General features: G+C 39.3%; 1 protein-coding gene and 1 non-coding gene across 3 annotated transcripts in view; both read left to right on the top strand.

The window, feature by feature from the left end:
* The window catches only part of WIF1 (WNT inhibitory factor 1), an 88,015-nt gene extending 72,137 nt beyond the window's left edge, over positions 1–15,878 (top strand). The window contains exons 6-10 of one of the 2 annotated variants that reach the window (XM_043446329.1): positions 294–389; positions 4,887–4,982; positions 11,055–11,150; positions 11,662–11,757; positions 15,036–15,878. In XM_043446329.1, the coding sequence (XP_043302264.1) occupies positions 294–389; positions 4,887–4,982; positions 11,055–11,150; positions 11,662–11,757; positions 15,036–15,157 (506 nt within the window). In that variant the 3' untranslated portion in view covers positions 15,158–15,878. The remainder of the gene's footprint in view (positions 1–293; positions 390–4,886; positions 4,983–11,054; positions 11,151–11,661; positions 11,758–15,035) is intronic. The other variant, XM_043446330.1, reaches the window with a different exon arrangement.
* LOC122427844 lies at positions 3,333–3,439 on the top strand. Its single transcript, XR_006265553.1, has one exon. It is a non-coding gene; the product is annotated as a U6 spliceosomal RNA (small nuclear RNA).
* Positions 15,879–16,265: the final 387 nt, after the last annotated feature.

The following is a 16,265-nucleotide window of genomic DNA, read 5'->3' as shown; positions in this document are numbered from 1 at the left end:
AAAGAAGACCACATCTTACTTAAAAAAAATGATTCTGGGCAAATTTTAATCAGCCATTCAAATGGAACAATTCCAAAATTCTCTCCTATGAAATTGGTTTAAAAAATAACCTTATTTACTGTACAAAAATAATTTTAATATAGCAAACTTCTGTCTTTACAGAGCAACCACTTTAGAGTCAACCCCAAAGCTCGAAAATGTAGACCTGTTATATTATCATATTATCGACATTTCCAAAGTGGTCCTGTTTGTGAAACCCTCTTGGCCTTAATTAGAATTCTCTCTCCATTTAGTCCTTTGCGCACCACGATGCATGAATGGCGGGCTCTGTGTTACTCCCGGTTTCTGCCTCTGTCCTCCTGGATTCTATGGAGTCAATTGTGATAAAGGTAACTTCTTAAGAACAAGGTTCTTTTCACTTTTTTTTTTTTTAACTGGAGGATAATTGCTTTATAATGTTGTGTTGGTTTCTGCCGTACAACCAGGTAAATCAGCCATAAGAACACATTTGTCCCCTCCCCCTGAACCTCCTTCCCACCGCCCTAGGTCATCAGAGAGCACTTGTTTGAGCTCCCTATGTTATACAGCAACTTCCCACTAGCTATCTGTTTTACATATGGTAATATATATGTTTCAGTTAAAAGAAGTATATTTACTATATCATCACTCTTCATAACAGCTTTATAAATAGGGTGTATCACTTTGCTGGTTGCTTTAACATTAACTGTAAATTTTAGTGTAGCTTAACACAGTACAGGTTTCCATTCACTCACAGAACGCTCCAGTGCAGGAACCTGATCAGTGGGCAGGGCAGTTCTCCATACAATGACTCGGGGTCCCAGGCACCTTCCATCTATGATCCTGCTGAGAGCTTTGGAGCTCTCTGGTTCCAGCCAATAAACAGAAAAAGATTGGAATAGGCGCTGCTTAAAAAAAAGCCCAAAAGTGATGCACAAAACTTTCAACACACATTCCATGGATAGGAATTAGCCTGATGACCTACCTGGATAAAAGCAGGAGAAATGTCATTCCTAGTTGGACAGCTGTCTCCCTTTAGGCAAGGGGAGCATGACGTTTCATGAACAGTTAGCTACTGTTGGCCCATTGCTGTTTTTGTATGTCCCAAATCAGTTTTATGGGTGAGCTTCAAAGACTGAAATAAAACAATCTTTTCCAAATTGCCTGACCTAGAAGTTCACTGATCACCCATTTAATTCTCTGCTCACAGATCACATCCCTGAGAGCTCGGGTCCCTCCTTCCTATGAAGCAGCAGCATAGCCAGATATTACTCTCAGAAAGTAGATTCAAACATGGCTCTAGAGTAGAATGGTGTGATTCATACTCTTGCAAGACACCTATCTACTTTGCCTGGTTCACGTCTTTTATGGAAAAAAAATTAACATCCATAAAGTGTATGATGGAAAGAAATTAACATCCTTAAAGTATATGTATTTAATGAAATTATCCTTTTGTCAAAAATGCTAATTGTGTCAGTTGTTGTTGTTGTTTAGTTGCTCAGTTGTGTCCAACTCTTTTGCAACCCCATGGGTTACAGTCCCATGGACTGTAGCCCACCAGGTTCCTCTGTCCATGAGATTCTCCAGGCAAGAATGTTGGAGTGGGTTGCCATTTCCTCCTCCAGGGGATCTTCCCGACGCAGGGACTGACTCACATCTCCTGTGTTGGCAGAAGCCAATCACATGAGTAGGGCACTATTTTCTAAAATAAATATTGGATTGGCCAAAATAAAATGGTGTGCTTAATTTTGAGAAGTGTCTCTTTAGTGATAATACAGATAGCACCAATTAAGATGGAAATGAGCAGCTTTTTTAAAAGGAAAGAAAAGCTAAAGGAAAGAGCCCTTAGCATGAGTCAGAATAATCATTTATGGTTGTCTGTTATTTTGTGATATGCAAAGTACCTTCATACAGTTACCTGATTTAATTCTAACAATCTTTTTGAGATATGTAAATAATTATTCATCATAGTCCCAGATAAGCAAAATAAAGTTTATAGACCTTGAGTAGCTTGACCCAAATTCACACCCTCCACTGTACCATATTGTCACTCAGGCTACCTGTTTCAGAACCCGGCTCCTCTACAAGTGACTCTGAGTAGAGAAACCAATCTCTGTGGGCCATGCTTTTCCCAACTGTAAACGAAAATTAAGCCATGACCCCTGGTCCCCCATCTCTAAGCTAACTGAGAGCACATGTTCACATCTCTACCTTTTATTTGTAGGTGGTCTTTGAAAACTATAGCATTGGAATGAAAACAGTTTTAAAATTTTATATTCATAAAGATTAATCACTAATGGCACTGATAATAATAGCCAGTGAGTAAAATTCTTTCTTGTGCAGCTTCTTTTCATTTGTCTAAATTTAGCATTCAGCCCTTCAGAATTGAGCAGAATTTAATTCTAGAAGCAGAATTAAATTCATATTATCTCAAATTTATTAGGCAATAGAGCCAATCCTTCAGAAATTTGGATGAAGAACGAATGTACTATCAGATTTTAAAAGACCATTTGTGAGGCTTATTATTGGTGTAGTGTGCATAGACTGACTGTCAACTGTAATGTCTTTCTTATGCCAGGGTGTCTCCACACTGCATGGTCCTATGAAGGAAAATATCTCTGTGTATTCCAGTTCCTTTTACATTTGTAATATTTTACCTTTCAGATGAAAGGTTTTCCCTCTTGTTAGACTCCAGTAACTTTTTCTTATTCTTTTGGAAAGTCTGTTGAAATTCCACTTGGTCTCACTGGAGATCTGGGAACATTAAAAGAAATAATGTTTTTTTATTATCTCAATCAAAAAATGCATTTATTATCCAGGAGGGAGTATAGAGCTTCTGAAAAATGGTTTAATTACTAGCATGGAACTAGACCTTAGCACTACATATTCAAAGAAACACTAAAGATTAACTTTCATTGGCTCTTGGGCCATCTGTTGTAACCGTTAACAGTTGAGTGGTTAAACACTGGCCCAGCACACCTTCAGCCCCAGTGAAAGTCCTTTGGTGTCTCTGGCTCATCTTCTTAGTCAAGAATCATCACACAACAGAGATGGAGAGAAGCTCCAGTATTATGCAAATATAAAGGGTGTGGCCAGAGTCAACAATCAGTTTTGACACATTTGTGATGTTTGTCACATTCTGTCACTTTTAATTAAACTCCTAGGGTCACTGCATTCTACATGTTAGTAGGGATAGTGTCCAGGGAGATCCGGCCAAGTGGACACAGATCCTGATGTTTTCTCATCTCCTATTGTCCCCAGGAGAAACAGGGACAAGTGGGTAGATAGGACATGCTCACAGAGACAACTGTCCTATGCTCACTTTGGCAATACACATGATAAAACTGGAACAGTACAGAGAAGATTAGCATGGCCCCTGTGTAAGGATGACAGGCAAGTTCGTGAAACATTCCATTAAAAAAAAAAAAAAAAAAGGTCCAGCCCTAATGTTAGCTTCAGTGGCTCAGATGGTAGTTGCCTGCAATGAGGAGACCTGGGTTCGATCCCTGGGTGGGGAAGATACCCTGGAGAAGGGTGGGAATGACTACCCACTCCAGTATTCTTGCCTGGAGAATTCCGTGACAGAGGAGGCTGGTGAGCTACAGCCTATGCAGTTGCGAAGTTAGACAGGACTGAGCAACACTTCACTTTCAACAATATTAGCAGCAAGTAACAAAGAGGAAGCTCAAAAATCTGATTCCCCTAAATCCTGTCCTCCAGTGCTGTTGTTACCCTCTATGACAGGAAGCTTGATTTTGCCAAGGCAAGTACAGCATGGCCTTAAGCTAGGAGATGCTTATGATTTTTAACAAAAGCTTTATCATTTGGAAAGCATGATATTCATAGAATATTTTAGTTGGATTTCATTTCCACAAAGAAAGCACACACTTAGAACTTTTGGAAATCCTTTCTGATTTTCTTCCTGGACGCTTATTCCAGCTTTCATTCACCTACAGCCAATTTTGGCCTGTTTTATATAGGCCAAGAACAAATAGGCCGTAAAACTGGAATAGCTGAGTTCTTATTTTCATCTCCTTTATAGAATGAGCCAACTTGTCTATTTTTAGATACTTGCTCTCCCCCGTTCTCATTTCTGTCCTGCCTCTATTTTAGGTGCCAGTGAGCAGTGAAACTCCAGAAGCTGACTCTAATAAGGAGGGTTTAGGATGAATTACCAGCAGTATGATTATCACCTGGAAAATCTAGTTTATTGGACTCCCACAACCACATACCCACTTTCTTCATCCCCCAAACTCATGCTGCTGCCGCTTCCCTGCCTACGGGATCTCATAAAGGGGAATAGGCTGCCCTTTCCTGAAATACAATTACTCTTTCTTGCAAACGTCGTAAAAACTTATTTTTTTCAAAAATTTCTGTTATAGAAGATGCATCTCTGTTCTTCCTAACCAGGAAAAAAGTTGCTTTCTCCTTTGTCCAATCCTAATATTTATGACTTCTCTCCCTTTTATCTGTTCCAAAGAAGGTTTTCTCCTTTTACTCCTCATTCATCTTAAGTATTTTCTTGGGTTTATATCATTCTTCTCCTTTTAAGAGCATAGATATTTACAATAAAATTAAAAAGATATTTGTTTTTACCCACTGTTGCCATTTCCCAACCAGACAGAGCCTAGAGGCAAACCCCTAGAGGTGGGTCTGGTGTCACGTGTGTGGTATCCTGTTATGTTGCCTGAATCTGCAAACGGTCAAGCAGTTGATTACCACTGCTGTCTGGGTAATATGGCTTATTTTATTAAATAAGTAAATGGGCAAGTAGCAGATGCCTAAGAAGTATCACTTAGCCTTGATGAAATGTTGTTGTTAGATTTAAGTGACAATCTAATGCAATACCCTGTTATTCATTCTAACAGCAAATTGCTCAGCCACCTGCTTTAATGGAGGGACCTGTTTCTACCCTGGAAAGTGTATTTGCCCTCCAGGACTAGAGGGAGAACAGTGTGAAATAAGTGAGTACTGACCTGCAATGTCTTTGTTTGGGGTGGGGAACATTAGAAGCACCATCTAACCCCTTCATTTTATTGATGAGGAATCTGAAGTCCTGAAACAATGAATAGCTTGTCTGAGGTCTCAGGCCAGTGGTTTCTTTTTCCTAGATTCAGCCACCATCCATGTTGGCTGACGGTTGGGTAGAGGAGGGACATAGATCAGCTCAGGAGGCCAGTGGTTTCTTTTTCCTAGATTCAGTCGCCATCCATGTTGGCTGACAGTGAGGTAGAGGAGGGACATAGATCAGCTCAGGAGGCCAGTGGTTTCTTTTTCTAGATTCAGCCACCATCCATGTTGGCTGATGGTGGGGTAGAGGAGGGACATAGATCAGCTCAGGGGGCCAGTGGTTTCTTTTTACTAGGTTCAGCCACCATCCATGTTGGCTAACAGTGGGATAGAGGAGGGACATAGATCAGCTCAATTGACTTATTAAACACCCTGACTCGGTTATGTCTGGTTTTGCGCTGTTCTCCAGGTTGCACTGTTTCTTGTGGAGAGTCCATAGTTTCAGACTAGAAATGTAGACCAGAGCTTTAGGACAGCTGGAATTTGTTCACTTACCTGCAGACATAGAGAGTTTTTCTTTCCCCCACTCTGGCACTCACCGCCACATTTCCCAACCAGACAGAGCCTAGTAATCCATCTCAGAGAAAAGGATAGACTCAAGAAAAAGGAGGGAAGTAAGGCAAAGAGCAATAAAAACCAAAAACATCTAATAGCACACACAACAGCATGAATGAATCGCACAGATGTTATGCTAAGTTAGACACACGACAATGCATGCTGCATGATTCCATTTTTATGAAGTTCAAGAACAGGCAAAAGTAATAGATGATCATAGAAACCAGAATAGTGATTGGGGCACAAGAGAACTTTATGGTGTGCCTAAAATGCTCTGTATCCAGATTGAGGAAGTGTCTCTTAAGTGTTTGTTTATGGTAAAACAAAAAACAGTTAATTGATAAAATCAATGCACATTATGCCTTCTCTAGTTGCTTGTCATGCTGTGATACAAAAAAAAAAACAAAAAAACAAATTTAAGGGTGGAATGTGGTGGATAATCATTGTTTTGGGAATCAGGATACCAAACTCTTTGCCCTGGCCCTGTTACCTTCCCGTCACTGAAGCTCTCTGCTCAACTCAGAAATGAGCCAACCTCACGCTAGGTTGCTCTGTGACCCAGAAAACAGAGAACACCAAAGCCTGGCTCAGAAAGAAACAAAAGGGATGTGAGTGAGCATGTCCCTACTTTTCTGGAAGTTCTGGAATATGGCATTTTCACCTCCAGCTGTATTATATCCGTAAAACACCACTGTGTTTGCTCTAGCCATAGTTTCTGAAGTTGTACTGGGTTCAGAATTAAATAATACTGACTTATTGTTTTAACTTTCAACCTCTAATTTGTTTGTGGGGATTTTTTCACTTTAATGAGTAATAGCTGAAATGACGATTTTTTTTTTTTATAGAGTTCAAATGAAATACTTCTGAAGTTTTCATAGAACATGTAATTAATTGTCAGGATGTGGTTTCTGTTCTTATTAATTACCCTGCCCTGATAAAGATATCTCTGAACTAACTCCCCTCAATTTTCTCCACACACTTACACTCAGACTTCTCATACTTAATTGGTTCATGTTTATGAATCTTTGTTCATGGGTTCCTTTCTCTTCATGGACATATGCTCTTTCATGCCCTTAGGTTTATGACCTTTCCATTGGCAGAGATAATGTTTTCTATTCTTTTTTTTTCCCCTAATTGCACCAAAAATGTGGGCCTTTGAAAGCTCTTGATTATTGCCATCACAAGTTATACTCAGATCCTTTTAGGAAATTTTTTTTTCTATCACCAGAACCATATTGCCAGGAAAAATTAAAATGGGCCTTGTACTGAAAAGTGCCTATAGTGTAATAGAGACAAAAAGTTGAATTATATATCTTATTTTTAACTTGAGATATAATTCACATATGTAAAACTCACTGTTTTAAAGCATACAATTGATATTGATTATATTCACAAAGTTGGCAGCATCTACTTCTAGAACATGTTCCCATCCCCCAAAGAAACCCTATTCCCATCAGCAGTCACTCCTCATGGTCCTCACCCCAAACCCCTGGAATCCACTAATGTACTTTGTGTCTTTTTAGATTTGCCTGTGTTAGATATTTCATATAAACAGAATTATACAATATATGACCTTTTATGTCTGACTTCTTTCACTTAGCATATTTTCAAGGCTCACCTCTATTGTTACATATATCATTACTTCCTTTTACTTGCTAAATAATATTCCATTGTGTGGATATACCAACTACATTTTGTTTACCCATCCATCAGCTGATGGGCACCTGGGCTGTTCCCACTTCAGGGCTACTACAAATAGTAGTGCTGCTATGAATACTTGTGTACGAGTTTTTGTGTGAACATGTTTTCAGTTCTCCTGAGTGTACCTAGGAGTGGAATTGCTAGACCATATGTTAACTCTTTAATTTTTTGAGGAACTGCCAAACTATTTTCCAAAGTGGCTGTACCATTTTACATTCCCACCAGCAATGTACAAGGGTTCCAATTTCTCCATATCCTTACCAATATTTGTTATTGTCTTTTTTAAATAAAATATGTATTCTGACGCTATTATCATTTCTCCTGGTCTCTATTAAAGTTGATGGCTTCTCAAACTTCATTCTGACTTGATTGTGAGATATACTTGCAGGTTAACGAGTAAGACTATGATCAGAAGTATCTGGATATATGTACATATGTTTTTCTTATTCTTTAAGGTTCATAAACATTATAAGATTCCTTAACAAACCTTCAGTTTAAAAAACCAAATTATTTATACTGTACTATAAGTGGGTTTTTTAATACCTTAATGGGTTTTATTATTGTAAAGGTAATCTATATAAAGTGCTTGCCATAAAAAATTAGAATATTGGATAAAACAGTTAAAAATCACTTGTAAAATTCTAAGACCCAGAGATGGTGGTTGTTGGCACTTATGGTAAACCACTTTAATCTTTTTTCTATGTGAAGGATAGTCACAAATTTACTTCACAATCTGATGGGTGGAGGAAGTTTAATATCTTTATTTTGTCAATACCTTATCTCACTGTCCTCACTGGTTATAGGTAAAATTCGAACTGTTTAGAATTAGTCAAATCTATTTGTCTTCAGGCAGTGCTTAGTCTCCTTTGGGTAAAAATGTGTGATCTCTCACGTTGACTCAGGTTTCCACTGTCCAATGATAAGAATTGGTTTGCAATATAGTTTTAGGAAAAGGAAGTCTATACTAAAGATATTTATAGAATTCTGAACTTTAAAACAGTCATCCCTTCATGATATTTTGGCTCCATGAGGCTTGAAATAGGAATGGCCTTCTAACAGTCACCTGCAAAGAGATTTCTGTTCTGTGATAACCAGGAGAGAATGTCTTCCTTGCTGGCTGCAGTGAGTCTCAGGGTCCTCACTCACCTCTTGCCAAGGGAACAAAAACATCCTTGGAGGCAATGGAAAGATTCTATCAGCCATTCTCTCCATTCTCTCTGGATACTAAGTTCACATCTCATAGAATATGGGGAACCTTGGGCCCCCCAAGTAGTTCACAATACATCCTCTATCTTTTCTGCCATATGATTATTGTCCCACATCTTGCTTAGTTGAAAAACCCCAGTGCATTGCAGAGTACTGTGATACAATCCAATTTTGAGCATATGATGGGATCAGATGGTCCTTTGATACAAATGGAAATTCAGAGGCAGATATTCCTTTCCTTAAATTGAAGTTGGATCTTGACCACAGAGTAAATGCTATTCTTTGTGTCCAAACCTAGCAAAAAGTGTTCTTTTGGATTTTAACGGTTGATAGAAAGGTGGCATTCAAGTATTAAGGTTGTTTTAATACCTTTCTGGGAAACATCTCTGTGTCAGAAAAGCCTATAGCTCTAATGGCATTTCAATTTTCTGAGAGACACTAACATCTCAATTGTCTCTCTAATCTCCACAGTGAGTACATGTTGGTTTATTTACATGTGAGGAAAGTAATTTTGGATAAATAAAAGAAAGTGTTTTTAGCAAAATGACTTTCATATGGGATTCACTTCATGTCTGTCAAGCATAATGCTTACCCGGAAAAAACTTCAGCCTTAGGATGGCAAATTCTCGATTGCAAATGGAGAATAAATGGCTTCAGAAGTAAGAAAGAAGAAAAATATGACTTTTATATCTACATCCAGTTCTAAAATCCTGGGATGCAGAGATCTGTGAAAATATCAGCACTCCTCATCTGGCACAGAGATAAAAGCATGAAGTATCATTAGGATCTGAGACATTCCAGAAGAATGCCCAGGTGTGGAATCAAGGACTTTGTGTGCCCCACCTCATGTCCTTCTCAGCCAGCCTTTCCCTCCATCACTGCTATGACCTATTCTGTACAAACATAGGCTGATTGCACCTGAGCTGAGCCACACGTCTGTTGCTTCCCACCAGAGACTCCTGAGTACTGGATATAAATATATATATATATATATATAAAACTCAACAAACTGTGGAAAATTCTTAAAGAGATGGGAATACCAGAACACTTTACCTGCCTCCTGAGAAACCTATATGTAGGTCAAGAAACAACAGTTAGAACTGGACATGGAACAACAGACTGGTTCCAAATTGGGAAAGGAGTATGTCAAGGCTGTATATTGTCACCATGCTTATTTAACTTATATGCAGAGTACATCATGCAAAATACGGGGCTGGATGAAGCACAAGCTGGAATCAGGATTGTGGAGAGAAATATGAATAACCTCAGATGTGCAGATGACACCATCCTTATGGCAGAAAGTGAAGAGGAACTAAAGAGCCTCTTGATGAAAGTGAAAGGGGAGAGTGAAAAAGTTGGCTTTTAAAACTCAGCATTCAAAAAATGAAGATCATGGCATCCAGTCCCATCACTTCATGGCAAATAGATGGGGAAACAATGGAAATAGTGAGAGATTTTATTTTCTTGGGCTCCAAAATCACTGCAGATGGTCACCGCAGACATGAAATTAAAAGGCGCTTGCTCCTTGGAAGAAAAGCCATGACAAACCTAGAGAGCATATTAAAAAGCAGAGACATTACTTTGCAGACAAAGGTCTGTATAGTCAGAGCTATAGTTTTCCAGTGGTCGTATATGAATGTGAGAATTGGACCATAAAGAAAGCTGAGGGCCAAAGAATTGATGAACTGTGGTGTTGGAGAAGACTCTTGACAGTCAGACATGACTGAGCAACTACACATGTATACAGATAATACGTATATAATCTGTAGTCACAGACTAGAAATTCAAGAAAGTTATTCCATGGGGTGACCTTCGGTCAGTGGACACAGGTGCGGATGAATAAACGCTCCTCTCTCCCTTCTTTCAGGCAACTTGAAGGAGCAGTCCATCTACCTCACTCCTCAGAAAGATGCTGCAGAATAGAGCCCAGTTGCCTTAGTGATGAACAACCTACAGACATACTTTTGTGTTGGCTTTTTCTCTTCTGCTGTTTACTCTTCCTGCCCCCTATTCCTCATTCCAAGGATCACTTCCCCAGATAAACTCTGCAGGCAGGTCCTATTTCTGGAGAATCCTAGGCTAAGGCAGAAGTCATCATGTCCAGGTATAGGTCTGCTTTCAGAAATAGTGACATACAAAAATCAGAACTCAGAGGAAAGATCACTTAGGGGGCCATCCATATCTTCACTTTTAATATATCTTAAATTACAAGTTTTTATGAATCAGTTAAAACATTGTTTGTCAAAAAAGTGATGTAAATACAGCATTTGAACAATATTCATTGTGGAAGATTCATATGCAAAATCATAAGTAAAAATATGAGCCTATTTGTCCCCAAAACGAAGCTCAAACAGTAACAAAGCCAGGGTTGATCTGAAATAAGTGGAAATAACTGCCACTTAAAAGCATTGATCCTCTCAAAGCCTTGCAATTCCTTTGAAAAAACGTAATTGCCTCTGAAAGGAGAACAGAGTTCCTTGCTTATTTGCATTCTTCTATTTCAGGCAAATGCCCACAGCCCTGTCGAAATGGAGGTAAATGCATTGGTAAAAACAAATGCAAGTGCTCCAAAGGCTACCAAGGAGACCTCTGTTCAAAGCGTAAGTACCCTGTACACACAGCTGACCTGTGTTATGGGACAGTTAAACTAGCAGGGATCTCTTCCTTACTTCCTAACTTCTGTACCTACTGCATGTTGCTGAGGCATCACAATTAACCTTTCTTCAGTGACATTTATGTTTCTTGAGGTAGACCAAAGACATGAAATCCATGCATGTAAAAAAAAAAAAAAAAACTTAGACACATTTGCACACACCACCAAACTTTTTAGCTATTAGGAATTTTCTTAAGGAAGATAAACTTCCATTGCCTAGCAGTTTCAATGTCCTCCTGAGTGTCTTTTGTCAATGAGAAACATCAAGTCTAGAGCACTTTCAGGACTGACTCAAGAGAGTCCAAAACTGACTTCTAGCTGGAGATTGACTTAGAAAAACACATGAAGGGATGAAGCCAAAACTAACACATTGGAAAGAACTGCAGGAAAGTCGGCTGCGTAATTCTGTTAACCGGTGACAGCTCAGGAAACATTCTCTTTATCTCCTTTGACTCTAGCTGTCTGCAAGCCTGGCTGTGGTACACGCGGAACCTGCCATGAACCCAACAAATGCCAGTGTCAGGAGGGCTGGCATGGGAGGTACTGCAATAAAAGTGAGTGTGAACTGTCTGGGGAGCCAGACCCTTGCACGTCTATTTCCTGGCTCCAACGGCCAGGACAGACAAGCCATAACTCAGCCCTGCTTTCCGCTGCATAAAGCCAGCTTCTCCTCCTCTTCCTGTTCTCTCTAGTGGGACCCCCCACCACCAGAACGCTCTAGCTTTCGCCTGTAGAGGAAAGAAAGCATCACTGTAAGATACCACTACATCTGTAAAACATCATCACAGATATTTTCCAGGTTAAATTAATACTACAGGTTGGTTTGGTAATATGATATGTTAACTATGATAGAAAGGAGTAAGATTTCTAAATCACATGTAGATCAGTAGCTACACGGTTCTCATTTTATCATTCAGGATTGATCAAGGAGCATTAGTTTTGCTGTGTAAAATCTTTACGCTGTGTTGGTTGTGGGATGCTTTAAATGGGTTCTTTCGAGGGAGAGAAAAGGTCTGTGAAGTACAGGAGAGATGTTAACGTGGAGTTGTATTTTTTCCACATTTACTGACCACCCAACATGGACTAGCTATAGGATAATAAACCACTGGTCTGTTTTATACACAAAATGAAAGTTAAAGTTGCTAAATTCAATCATTCTGTTTTGATTGATATCGTCTCTGTGCTAAGCATGGATCCAGGCACTGGAAACTTACCAGTGAACAGACAGAAAAGATCCTGCCTGGTGGGGCCCAGATTCAAGACGGAGGGGCAGTCGATCAGCAAGTGGAGGAAATAAATAATGCATCTCTGCAGGTTCATCCTGCAGCTTGAACTCTGTCTCCTGAGGATGGATCCACTGGCTACTTTCTGTGGGCAAAGGAAGGCTTCATTCAGTCACGCAGCTCCCTTGATTAATAGAAGTCCAGATTGTGCCTATCAAATTGTTTCCAAAATAGTGCACACAAAGTGAACAGATCACTTTCATATCAGGTGTTTTTTCTAAATCAGTGGTCTCCAAAGGGTGATGCATATAGCCCAGTGAGTGTGGAATGATCATCTGGGGTGCTGAGGGAAAAATATTAGTTTGAAGACATTTTAAAAAATATTTTATGTTCTTTTATTACATTTAGGTAGGAATTTTTTATGTATAGTTATATATCTCAATCTAATTCTTTTTGTACATATTTTATAACTCACATTGTACTATTCTGATATGTATAAAACCAGTTATGTGTAGCTTTGTATGTTTGTTTGTCTTAAAGTATATTGGTGTCTGGCCTAGGCTACACTGAGCCATTGATTTGAGTCTTTTTTTTTCACTGTTGCTTCACTGGATGGTAGATTGAATTGGCTTCAGGTGGACATAGCTTAACAAGTGGAGTTCCTCTGGAAAATGGCTCCTTTACCCAGGTGGGAATGATGGAATGGTACCATATGGGGCGAAAGGGACCTTCCTTCAGGTAAAAGACCTATAGAAAATTAACCATTCCAAGAAGGCAAGTGAGAGGCCCTCATGCATGCAGTTTAGATGAGCAGTTCTGACAGGTCTGCCAGCCCCAGGAGCACGCTCACTTGTAGACTTGGCTGCTGAAAGCTTTTGTCATCTCGGCCGCCTTCAGATTCAGGCATGCATGTCAAGAAGATGCCTCGGTACTTGATTAAAATGCAAGCATGTTTTACAGAAAAGGCCCCCCAGCCATTTTGTACAGTGGCTGAGAGAATCAGGCTGAAAGAATGAGGTTAATTTTGCTTAAAAGGAGATGACAAGGAAGCTGTGAGGCACAGTTCTGCTAAGAACAGATTCCCAGTGGGGCGACACATTGGGAGGTCCCAGGCACCCAGACATCCTAGTTGGGAGGGAGAATACTGGAGACAGACTTCCTGGCTTGGGCTCTGCTTCATGGGTGGCAGGGTGAGCAGCGGGGTAGGGATTGTTGGCTCATTGTCTTGGCGGGTCCATGAGCTACTAGCCTACATACTGACAATTCAAAGAAAAGCATTCAAGAACAAAGTATTCTGTTCTCAGCAGTGACTTAATGGCATTCTTGCATTTAAAAACCACAGGGAACAAATGAAATGCCAAACTTGACTCTAAGGCACAGGAAGATGGAGGCAGATTTTTAACTGCTGTCTTAGATCAGTTTTAGGAAATCAGCAGAAGTGAGTCAGTGATCCAGGCATCTTCAGAAGTTCATAAGTAATAAGAAAAGAAGCCTTGAGTTGTGTAACTCACAACTGACATTGTATAATTGTGTTACACTCCTCTTACGATGAACTGGAAATGCTATCAGTAGACACCCATCTTGACCAAAGCTCACAAATGCCCACTGAGAAGGAGTCCGTTCAAATCCTAACCCTTCTCCAATCTGTGTACTGGAAGTACTTTTTTTTTTTTTAACACTTCTCTTTTCCTAAATTCTTTTAGATTGATTCATTTAAAAAAATTTTTATTTTGTATTGGGGTATAGCCAGTTAATAATGTTGTAATAGTTTCAGGTGAATAGCGAAGGGACTCTGCTACACATGTAAATGTAGCCATTCTCCCCCAAACTCACCTTCCATCTAGGCTGCCATATAACACTGAGAGCCCTTGTTATGCAGTCCTTGTTGGTTGTCCATTTCGAATATAGCAGTGTGCACATGTTCATCCCAAACTCCCTAGCCATCCCTTCTACCCATCCTTCTCCTTCACCCCCTACAACCGTAAGTTCATTCTCTAGTCTGAGTCTCTTTCTTTTTTGTAAGTAAATTTGTTTGTATCATTTCTTTTTAGATTCCACATATGAGGGATGTCATACAATAATTCTCCTTCTCTGTCTGACTTATGGGAAGTCCTTGATTTTTGTAAAATTCCTATTCTGGATAAATGCAATAGCAATGCCTAATCATGTGATCTGTATGAAGAATAGGGGTTGTTATTATTGAAGCAGATCAATAATAATGGAGGTTGGTTTTGCAAGGCAACGAAAGGATCAATGACAACATTCTCTGCAATGGGACCTCAGTGCTCAATCCTTACTAGCCCTTGGATGGAGAATCCTTTCATTCAATAACATTCATCCCAAGTTTGCTTCAAGTGTGGCATGACCAAAATATATAGTGAATCAGAGATTCAATGGAAGCCAGATTTGATGGAGTTAGTAAAATGAATTTCTTTTAAAAGAGATCTTGAACCTGTAACATCTCATCATTCAGGTAGCTTTTTGTGGTCGCTGTGGTCTTTCACTCTGGGTTGGAAAGAGAAAATGGATTTTATTTGAATGGTGAATAATGAATCTGAAGAGCGTGTTTTTGTAGTTTCTTTTCTTTTAAGCTGTGAATAATTTTGCAGGGTATGGAGCCAGCCTCCTGCATGCCCTGAGGCCAGCAGGCGCCCGGCTCAGGCAGCACACGCCTTCAGTTAAAAAGGCCGAGGAGCGGCAGGACCCACCTGAATCCAATTACATCTGGTGAACTCCGACATCTGAAACATTTTAAGTTACACCAAGTTCATAGCCTTTGTTAACCTTTCATGTGTTGAATGTTCAAATAATGTTTATTACAGTTAAGAATACTGGCCTGAATTTTATTAGCTTCATTATAAATCACTGAGCTGATATTTACTCTTCCTTTTAAGTTTTCTAAGTACATCTGTAGCATGATGGTATAGATTTTCTTGTTTCGGTGCTTTGGGACCAACTTTATGTTATGTCAGTTGTTCAGGTTAAATTTTTGTCTTTTCAATGTGTACTTGGCAGATAATTTCCAAAAGTACAATGTATTCACGGTATTGAGGGGCTGGGCAACATTAGAGAAGATAACTGGAACAAAAATGCATAAATCACAAGGGTTTGGATGAAGCAGTTGAAAGTGCTGAAGTTTTCGCATTTCAACTTATTTTGTTATATATTTAGACATTTGTCACATTTTAAAAATTCCCCTTAAACTCACAATACATTTTGACCTTATCATGATTCCAGAGAATTCAGTATTAAAAAAGAAAGAGAAAGAAATAACACTATGGTAGTGACATTTAATGATATAATATATTGTAAACACAACAAAATAGGGAATATATGTATGAACTTTTGGCATTGGCTTGAAGCAATATAATATATTGTAAACAAAACACAGCTCTTACGTAAACATTTTATACTGTTTGTATGTATAAAATAAAGATGCTGCTTTAGTTTTCTGAGCGTGGTATGGAGTGATCTTTGCGTGTGCTAGTTTATGGAAATAAAGTTGGTTGCAATTGAATAGAAAACTTTGCAATATCATGAAAAAGAGAAGATATCCTTTCCCTGACTCTGGACTAGCTCTCCAGCCTCATCTTGCCCTCCCAGTTCTCTCTCTGCTTCAGCCATGCCACCCTATATATACTCTGTCGTCAGAGCCTACAACACTCCTATTTATGTCAGCTCCCAGCTTGCTGTCATTTCTTTCAAGAAATCTTCTCTAACTAGAATATGCTAAATATCCCGTTGGTGAAGACTTTCTCATGGTGGGGAAATATTACAAATGAAAGTGTTACCAACTGGGAATGTAAATTGATGCAGCTACTATGGAAAACCGTATGGAG

The sequence above is a fragment of the Cervus canadensis genome, chromosome 25 (genome assembly GCF_019320065.1).
Source record: "Cervus canadensis isolate Bull #8, Minnesota chromosome 25, ASM1932006v1, whole genome shotgun sequence".
Classification (NCBI taxonomy): domain Eukaryota; kingdom Metazoa; phylum Chordata; class Mammalia; order Artiodactyla; family Cervidae; genus Cervus; species Cervus canadensis.
This window is presented reverse-complemented; position numbering and strand designations above follow the sequence as displayed.